At 50.8% G+C, this 9,613-nt stretch overlaps 1 protein-coding gene across 3 annotated transcripts; it reads right to left on the bottom strand.

Annotated features, from left to right (window-relative positions):
- Window positions 1-1,405: 1,405 nt before the first annotated feature.
- On the bottom strand, window positions 1,406-9,073 carry LOC148220950 (interleukin-20-like). Of its 3 annotated transcripts, none has more exons than XM_088180329.1 (6): window positions 3,668-9,073; window positions 3,366-3,542; window positions 3,218-3,283; window positions 2,682-2,834; window positions 2,242-2,316; window positions 1,406-2,132 (listed from the first exon to the last, which is right to left on the bottom strand). In XM_088180329.1, the coding sequence occupies exons 2-6, from the start codon at window positions 3,522-3,524 to the stop codon at window positions 2,055-2,057; spliced, it is 531 nt and encodes a 176-aa protein (XP_088036455.1). In that variant the 5' UTR covers window positions 3,525-3,542; window positions 3,668-9,073; the 3' UTR covers window positions 1,406-2,054. The 3 variants fall into 3 exon arrangements, with proteins under 3 accessions (XP_088036455.1, XP_088036456.1, XP_088036454.1); XM_088180330.1 differs by having other exon boundaries at window positions 4,070-9,073; XM_088180328.1 differs by having other exon boundaries at window positions 3,366-9,073.
- Between the last annotated feature and the right edge of the window lie 540 nt (window positions 9,074-9,613).

Raw genomic sequence — 9,613 nt, 5'->3', positions numbered from 1 at the left:
ATCCCCGGATCCCCTCTGCATCCCCCTCTGCATCCCCGGATCCCCTCTGCATCCCCGGGATCCCCTCTGCATCCTCTCAGAGCACGGAGGGAAGGGGTTGGGATCTCGGGAAAGGCATGGGGGAACAGGGACAGGTCTGTGGAGGGACAGGGACAGGGACAGGGCCCCGCCCGGCCGGAGCCGCTGGAAGGGAGGCAATGCCTGACTCTGGTGCAATAGGAGAGGAGTGAGCCTGGAGAGCATCCCCGGCGGGCAGCAGCGGCAGGAGAACGCTCGGGTGTGGAAATTTCTGACAGGAGAAAACCCCTTTTGCTGTCCCTGTGTAAATCCTCTTCCTCCTCAGCCTGCCCCAGGGCGTCCTTTCCTTTCTCGGCTCCTCGCTCCCTGCCCTGGGAGCAGCCGGGATGAGCTGAACTCCGGGAGAGGAGCAGGCGTGGGTGGGATGAGCATCCTGCACCCCTCAGCTGCCTTCTGCCCCTTCCCAGTGCTGGCACCTCCCGCTGGCATCTCCTTTCCAAAGGGAAGAGCCCTGGGCTGCTGCCGTGCCCTGCCGTGGGTGGAGAGGTGTGAAATCCCTGGTTCAGGTGAGAGCACTGAGCCAGGCATGGGCTGAGGGCTGCAGCAGCCAGGCTGTGATCCATGGGTAGGATGGCATGTGATGATTGTGACATGAGCTGAAGGTGTGGAATAAAACCCTCAAGCTGTGACCCAGAGCCCACAAAGCTCCATGAGGAACTCACCTGCTCCTTCAGCAGGTGATTTCCTGTGGGCAGGGACGAGCTGTGGCACCTCACTGCATCCCAGCATCATCCCCAGGGCTTGTTCTTCAACACAGACCCGTGTCCCACACACCTGTCACTCCTAAAAGAGTGATGGAGCTGAAAAATCAGCTCTCCTGAGCACTGCCAGAGCGTGGGGAGATGTGCTCACCTGTTCAAGCCCTGACACCTGCACAAATGAGAAAGTGAATTAACAAAATCAAAGCCCTTGGAAGCTTTCCTTTGGCATAAGCAAATATCTGAGGGAGGACGGGGAGCAGTCAGAGACCTTTCCTGTGAAAGTGAATCACCAAATGCCACCCAGAGTGACACTGGTGCCACAGAGAAATGCTGGGGCTGTCCCCCAGCTGGGATTTGGAGCATGCAGTGGGTGCCAGCAACACCCAAAATGGGAGAGAACAGACCAGAGCAATAAATAATGCACAGGTTTGGGGACAAACTGGGGGGATTTAGCAGCACTGGGGTCTGAGTTTGGTGTTTCTGGCGTGCCCTGAAGGATTCATCAGCCCTGGCACGCTGGAGTGGCAGCATCTGCTCTAAAAGGAATTCAGAAAGTGTCACCAGCAAGAATCATATAATTCCTCAGAATTTTGACAAACAGACTCAGCACAGTTTCAAGTGGGGTTTATTTGCAGTCATCACAACCAATTTCCACAAAACTCACTACTGAGTGTCAGTAAATTGCACAATACACTCAAGAACCTTTTTCTGTTCAGCAACCACACATCTTGCACAGAAACTTTTTTACTGATAAGGCAGAAAATATCATGTCAAGAGGAAACACAGATTTCTAAGGCCTGACATACCTGCTAGGACCTATTCTTGGAAGCATTTCTCACACTGTACTTCTCATTTCAGCCACATCCATCAGTGGCAGCAGCCCTGAGACCCAGCCCAGGTTTATGCAACATCAGCTGCACCAGAGTCCTCCCAGCCCTCATTCCCCACATTCCCTAGACAAAAAAAAATCTGTAATTTAAACGATAATTTTATGACACGATCACAGCTTATGTCTGCCAGCAGGAGAAACCCTTGTGTGCTTTCCCTGGGAGCATCCTTTGATAGCAGAGAGCAATGCTGATTTAATCAAACTCGTTATTTCCCTCTTAATGAAGACTCTGCTGATGTCCCTGGCTGGAAAAGCACTCCATGCTTGCCTGGATGCAGCTGGGGGTGCTGAGGAGCTGATTTCAGTGATTTTTTTTGTCCCTCCCATCTCTGCAAAGCCCCTGCAGCTCCTCAGCCCCACTGGCCGTGGGTAATTAAGGCTGCCAGTTAACGAGATTTCTCCATCCAGTCCAGGAGGATGTCCAGCTCCCCCAGGGATTTCATGGCTGCAGATGTGACATTCAGCTGGAATGATAAATGAAGGAATGAGCTGTGAGCAGACACCATCACTACAACCCAACATAAAGAGAATTTAAATGTCTGTGTTAATTGCCAGGCTCAGCCACCAACTCACCCCTTCATAGTTTGCCAGTATTTGCTTGAATTTCTCTGTGGATTCCTCCCCACACGCACAATTATTCTGCTCACGCTGGAAAAACCAGATTAATTCATTAGTCTGGGCAGTTGATTTTTAAAAATAAGATTTCAGTTTCTGATTTTGCTGGCCATCCTAGACTGAGACACTGTGGGGAAGGCTGCAGGACCCTAAATCAGACTTTAGCTCCCAGCAGGTGACTGGACAGACACAAGGACAGGATAAATATTGGGCTTTAGGGCCAATGGGAGAGTTTGATGGTGAGATACAAAAATATCTCCATGGACAGAACACTCTTCAAAACACTCTGCTTTGTATTCTCATTAAAACCATTTCTATAAACAGAGACTTTGCAGCTTTATACCTCTCCCAGGTTGGTTTATGGATGAAATATTAAAGATGCAGCACCCAGGACTTACACACTGCCCGAGTTTCCTCCTCACACTGAGGAAGGAGTTGGCGATGCTGCTGATTTTCCTGTTCACAAACGAGTCCTCGGTCCTGCAGTGCTTGAAAACTTTGTCCACGTAGAAGGTGAAGAGCTGATGAGTGATGCAGCACCTGTCTGAAGACTTAGAAAACGAATTTAATGACTAAAAGTTCTTCCAAAGGGGTGAAACCTGCAGTCACTCTCCGGGATAAAGCATCTCTGACAGGAAACTCGTGGTAGCTGAGCACAGCAGGACAGTTTGACTCACAGGGCTTCTTCAGTGGTGCTTGATTGAAGCTGATAAAATAGATGGGAAATCATTTTAGGCTGATTTTCCAGGAGATTCACCCTCAGCAAGTCTCACAGAATAAAACCAGCTGAATTTGCAGCTGGATATCAGAGGCTGAGACCTGGGGAGTGCTTTAGGGTGTGAGAAAGCTGAAAATTGCTGACTTATGAGAGATTGCACTTCTCAAGGTGACATTCACCTGGTTTTGGGCAGGTTCCCCAGCCTGGACCACCTACCTTCACCTTGTGCAGGGAGTGAGGGTGGGACAGGATGCTCAGGGTCCGGATGGGGTCTCTGGATTGCTGTGGAGAGGATGGAGATGGGCAAGGAGCTGCTGGCTCCAGAGGGGCTCCCCCAGCCCCCAGGAGCCTGGGAAATACTCACAATATTGGCTTTAATTGCTGTGAAGCCAGCCCTGATCTCTGCCATGCTCATGGAAACCCTGCAGGTTCCAAAGTGGAAGATTTTGTCCCCAGCTGTCGGCATCAAATTCACCCAGCAGGACACGGAGAAGAGGCAGAGGAACAAGGGGGATCCTCTCATGGCAGCTGCCTGGGAGACCTGCCCAAGGAGAAAAATATTCCTCCTTATTCCCTAAATAACTGTGATCCATAGGAAAATATACACATTTTATATAAAACTTGTACATCTGCATTAAAAACCCCACACTCATTAGTATCTCTTACCCATTTGTTTTTTGTTCCTCATGAGCAAGGGAAAAAAAAAAATCAAATAGAATTAAATATTTAAAAGAAGAGCTCAAAAAGGAAAGGAAAATAAATAAAATATCAGTTTAAAATGCATCTAAATAAACAGAGTTCTTCTGAAAAAAAAAAAAAAAGTTACTAGAAAAATAAATACAGTGAAACTAAATTTTTAAGTCCAATAACACAGAAGCAACAGGAGGTAACTGACTGAAAGTAACAGATCCCGAAAGAAAAGAGTTTCCCTCTGGAACAGCATAAGTCAAACACAAGTTTTGTTAGCACTGAAAATGAAGGTTATTAATGAAAAAAATATTTCAGAGGTAGGAATACAAGAGAATACCCGAAAGGACGTAGAGCAAGGGGATAAATTCAGAATCTTACCTTGCTCGTGGGTGTGGGTTCGCCTCTCTCACTGACCTGGAGAGCTCCAAGGAGGCGTTTTTATCCCGGTACCAGGAGGAAATAACTCTTGGATTAACTTTTGGGATTTTTCTTGCTTTTCCCGGCACATATTTCCCTTTGTAATTTGCTGAATTAATGAGCTGGTGCAAGGGACCAGCTCTCTCTCCCACAGGTGTTTCCCTCACCTACGGAGGCGGAACTCTGGCACCGCTGCGTGGGTTTCCTTTTGGGAAGAGGGATGTGACCAAAACCAGGGCCCATCCTGGTCTGGGGTCACATCCCCACAACGCCCCAGCCTGGAGCAATCCCCTCCTGGACAGAGAGGGGCCATGCCCAGCTCCTCTCAGAGGTGTTGGCAATGTGGGAAGCTCGGTGGCATCAGCCCATGGGGTGCCAGTGGTCCCAGCACCCCAGGATTTCTGGCACAGGACCCGGTAGAAATGGTGAAACTCGAGTGCAGGGTGTTCTCCATCATCATCCTGGCACAAGTGGCCTTCCCCTGCCACTTTCAGGGAATGCTGCTCCCACATTCAAGGGATCCCACCGGCAGGTTCAGGGAATGCTGCTCCCACTCTCCTCAGCTCCTGGACATTTCTCTCTCCTGTGTCCCTGGTGTTGGAGAGGCACAGAAACACCAGGTCAGGGGTTGGGGAGGACACAGCTCCCACCCTGCTGGCAGAAGTGGTTTCCAGGGTCAGAGGTGATTTAGGTGATCATCGTTCACAGCCCAAATCTGTCACCCTGCAGCAGGACAGAGATTTCACTGACACCTTCCCAAGGCCCCCAGCTCAGTGACATCCGTGATCATCCCACCACAGGCTTTCCCTGCTGAGCAAAACGGCTGCAGCCAAGGAGCAGACACGTTCTCCTCCCAGCATTTCAGCCCCAGGCTGTCCCCAGGGAGCCGGGATTTGTCACCTGGGGCACGCTGTCACACGGATGTGGCAGTGCTGCTGCAGACTCCACACCCCCGTGCTGTTGGCTCTGAGGTTGGTTTGGATATTTCTGGAGCCCCTTTGGAGAGAGCTTCATTGGGTCTACAAACAAAAATGTGCAGCTGAATAAACTCCCCGGCGTTTCTGGGAGCAGGAGGGATGGTCAGCTGCACTCAGAGGGCACTGGGGTGGCAAAGTCACCCCTGCAGTGCCAGAGGCAGCCTCTGGAGCTGGTTCCTGCTGGCAGTCCCTGTTGCAATGCAGGTGCACCTTGTGCCTGTGGGCCAGGGCTGTCCTGCACACATTGCTGGGTGACTAATGAATTTATTGATAACCAAGCTCAGTCTTGAGCAGAGATCTGTCACCAGGGGAGGACTAGGCAAATGGATTTTCTGCCCAGGCTAGTCAGGGTGTTGCACACAGGGATGCTGGAACTGCCCCAGGGGCGCCCACCGTGCCTGGGAATCAGCCAGAGGAAAATCAGGCCAGGCTGCAGCAGGGTGGGTTTGCTCTGGCTGAGGTGTTGGAGGGATCTGGGACAGCACAGCGCTGTTAACCCCCACCTTCCTCCCCTAAATCGCAGCTGCTGCCTGGAATTGCAGCAGAAATTCTGCTGGGAGCAGAGGAAGTGGCAGCATTCCTGGAGCCCGGTGCACACCCAGCCCGGGAGAGGAACCAAGGGAAGAGGCAGTGAGCTCTTGCTTCATTATGTAAATGGCAGATGACATGAAAGGATTTCTTTCTTTTCTTTTTTTTTTTTTTTTTTTTTTCCTTTTGGTAACTGAACTGACGCCCAGGATGGGTCAGCCAAGTGCCAGAAGGCAAGGAAGAGACGTGGCTGTGGGGGAGTGGAGATGCTGGGATGATACAGGAACAGGAGGGAAATGCTGGATTATCGGGGTCCAGATTGTACAGACCTCTGCACGTGTCCCTCAGCCTCTCTGTCCTGTCATGGACTTTCTGCAAAGCAAAAGAGCAACAGGACCCTCAGCACGAGGGCAAGGAGGAGGAAAACCCCACTAGGGAGGGGGACAACCCAGAGAGATTTTCATTTTTGGGTATTACTGTCTGTGAAATGATGGTGATGGAGCACCCCAAGTGCTGGACACGGGGCATGACCAAAAACCTCTCGTTTCAGAGCAGGTGGGGTGGAACCAGCAGAGTTCCCAGAATGGCTGGGGTTGGGAGGGACCTCACAAACATCTCCTGTCCCATGGCAGGGACACCTCCCACTGTCCCAGGCTGCTCCAACCCTGTCCAAGCCGGCCTTGGGCACTGCCAGGGATGCAGGGGCAGCCAGAGCTGCTCTGGGCACCCTGTGCCAGGGCCTCCCCACCTTCACAGGGAAGATTTTCTTCCCCAAATCCCTTCTATCCCTGCTCTCTGGCAGTTTAAAGCCATCAGCACATGTTGAACCAAACCAGATGGAAGCAGAATCACCTCAGCATGGCTTTCCCCAGGCTGCCATCAACCCACCAGCTCCAGCAGCATGAAAATGCCCTCAGTAAAACAGCAAATCATCCCTCTTCTGCTCTGGGAAGGAAGAGGGAAAGAAGGAAGAGGGATTTCTGAAACTCAGCATTGTGACGCTGCAGATGAGCTCAGTAAAATGGGAAGTGATTCCCGCAGGCACTGTCAAACCTTTCGGGCACTGCAGGGCTGGGAATGGGGCAGGGAAAGCTCTCCTCTCCCCAGGAACACTTCCAGCTATCGGGGGAGGGCTCCTCCCTCGGGATTTTATGGCAGGCACGTTGTGACAGGGCACTCGAAGGGTAGTGACATCCCAAATAACAAGCAAAGGCAGCAGAGAGCTTTGTGAGCTGCCCTGGTGCTCAGGAATTAAAACTCGTGCCTTTGTGCCATTAACTCACCTGAGAAACCATTTATGCAAAGTCCGTGGTGAGCAGAGCAGTCCCACATCACACAGGGGGCTGGGTCAGGATCAGAGGGAATATCCCAGAACAGCTGGAAAATAACAGCTGGAATATCCCTGAGCAGCTGGAAAATAACAGCTGGAATATCCCTGAACTGCTGGAAAATCACACTGAGAGGAAGGAGCCCCTTGGACCTCCCTGTGTCCCCCAGTGACAGAGCTGCCACCGTCACTGCTGCGGTGACAAAACCTCTCCGGGGTGGCAGAAAGCGCCAGGCACAGGGTTTGGGGCAGTGACTAACGCTGGACACGGTGCTGGACAGCCCAGGAGCGTGACAGGGACCAGACACTCGCAGGGGACAGACTCTGACTCACCCCTGGCTGGTTACGTGGGGAAACTCAGCCCTGCTCCATTCCCACTGGTGTTACTGGGAGTCACTGCACTCCTGAACCTGCCCTCATCCAGCTTAATTAATTCCTAATCATTCATTTCAAATCATTCATTTCAAATCGTTCATTCCATCCTAAAAAAAAAAAAAAAAAAAATCCTTGAAGAAGTTGTCATTGAGGTGTGCTGATCCCAGGGCGCCCCAGCCTCAAGGACTGCTCCCAGATCTCATTTAACATCAAGTTTCCAGTAAAGTGTCTGGGGGTGATAAGGCAGTTTCAATAGTGCCTTTCAAGGCACTTTCTGTGCTCTAAGAAGTTCTGATAACACTCGGCAGCCCAGCCTTGGTTTGACATTCTTTGTCATCTTCCCTATTTCACAGCAGCTTTTGGCAAACCATCATTTCAGATATGAGCCTGATAATGGTTTTTCTCAGGTCCCCAGAGCCAGAGAATGTGAGAGAGAGAAATGCTCCCCAGAAATTTTCATAAAGGAAGAATCGAGCCTTAATAACAATATCTGGGCTCAGGAACCCTTCCTGTTCTCCTTCAGGAAAAAAGCTCCAAAAACCAACTCAGCCACACGAAACAAAAATGATTATGGGGTGTTACACCTGCCCTGATAATGCTGCAGCTCACCAAACCCCTGTCACAGAGTTGCAATTCTGTTTTCAGCAGCGGAAGAAAATGTTTCTACTTGGTTTTTTTTCTGCATTGGAGCAATTTCTTTGACACCTGAAGTGATGTCATCTGTGAGCCAGCCCTCTGCGCAGCTGGGTGTCAATGGAAAAGTGAAACGTCATTCTCAGCTCCTTAAAAAATCAACATTTAATTGCCAAGAAATCCCCGTCCCTCCAAGCCAGTGCCAAACCCTCGTTTGCACGAGTTGCTAATTTGGCACTGCCCTCCCAAACCCAGCAGCTCCCTACAGGTGCCACCCCTGGGGTCACTCTTCCCATGAGCTTGGCATTCTGTGCCATGGAAATGCCCTCTGCCAGCCCTGATAATCAGACTGCTCTTCTCACTTTTAATTAGTGCAGCTCATTACGGGCAGAAAGCCTGGCCAGCTCCAGCCCCAGCTCTACAGGGCTGCTGACAGAAGTTTAAAAAAAAAAAAAAAAAAAAATCTGTTTTTCTCGGTAAACTCAAACTCAACAAATGAGTCAGGAAACACTCAGTGAGGAGGTGCTGCTGGAGAGGTACATCATGTACCCTCTCCCCAGTCACGTTTCGAGCCACAACCACTCGAATAATACTGAAAAATCAAACACTGGGTGCTGCCTCGAAAGGAGCAGCAGGCTGAGCGTGGCTCGGCTCGGGGAACGCGGTTTTTATTCAGCCGAGCTCCAGGAGACAGCCAAAAGTTCAGCTGCTTTCCGGGATTCTTCCCGAGAGGTTCCCAGGACTCTCAGTAGATTTGGAATGGGCAGAGCAGCTCCTTTCCCAGCCCCGGGACATTTGGAGAGCCTGGGACAGTCTCCCTCACCCCAAAACAATGTCCTTTATCCAGGACAGTGTTCTTTAACCCAAAACAATGTCCTTTATCCAAAGCAGTGTCCCTCACCCCAAAACAATGTCCTTTATCCAGGACAGTGTCCTTCAACCCAAAACAATGTCCTTTATCCAAAGTAGTGTCCTTAACCCCAAAACAATGTCCTTTATCCAGGACAGTGTCCCTCACCCCAAGACAATGCCCGAATCCTCCTGATTTAGGGCATCACCCATGGTTGTCCCTCTGGGGCTCTCCCTGCCTTTGCCAGGCACCCACAGCCCAGCCCAGGTGCAGCAGGAAGGGGACAGTGCCACTGTCCCCAGTGCTGGGGTGACCCTGGGCTCGTGGCTGGACATCCCTGGCCAGGTCAGGGACACGTCCCAGCGATGCCACCGCCTGTGTCACCTCCTGGCCAGCACAGATGTGACACTCACCCTGTGACTCAGCGATGGCATTGCTGCTGCAGCAGGATTTCACCCTGAAAGGGGAAAGAAATCGCAAAAAAAAAAAAGACATTTTTTTTTCCCCCCCTCCCCTTCTAAGATTCACCTTTGAGGAAGAGGAAAGGCGTGGTGGAGGATCTCGAGCATCAACAGCTGTTCTGCAGAAAATTCATTTAGTCACCAGGGCGGGGGGTATGGAAGGTTTGAGAACTATTTCCCCTGCTCTGGCAAAATATGAACTCATGTTTTGGTTATCATAAATGGCATCTTCCACACAGGGAAATGCATATTTCAGGCTTTTAAAGTTAAATAATTCAGCTCAAAAAGCTTTTTTCTTTCACCAGTCCAGCACTTTGGTTTCAGCTGCAACCTCTGTGTCTGTGTGAGCCCACC

Source organism: Sturnus vulgaris, chromosome 29, assembly GCF_052056855.1.
Source record: "Sturnus vulgaris isolate bStuVul1 chromosome 29, bStuVul1.hap1, whole genome shotgun sequence".
NCBI lineage: Eukaryota > Metazoa > Chordata > Aves > Passeriformes > Sturnidae > Sturnus > Sturnus vulgaris.
Note: the sequence above shows the minus strand (reverse complement) of the source record. Positions and strands in the feature narration are given on the sequence as shown.

Excerpts from the sequence above, each read along its gene's own strand:
- LOC148220950 (XM_088180328.1), bottom strand. The coding sequence starts at position 3,524 with ATGAGAGGATCCCCCTTGTTCCTCTGCCTCTTCTCCGTGTCCTGCTGG. Across the intron at positions 2,317-2,681 it reads GGAGGAAACTCGGGCAGTGT|CGTGAGCAGAATAATTGTGC; the intron begins GTAAGTCCTGGG and ends TGGTTTTTCCAG. Across the intron at positions 2,133-2,241 it reads TACTGGCAAACTATGAAGGG|CTGAATGTCACATCTGCAGC; the intron begins GTGAGTTGGTGG and ends TTATCATTCCAG.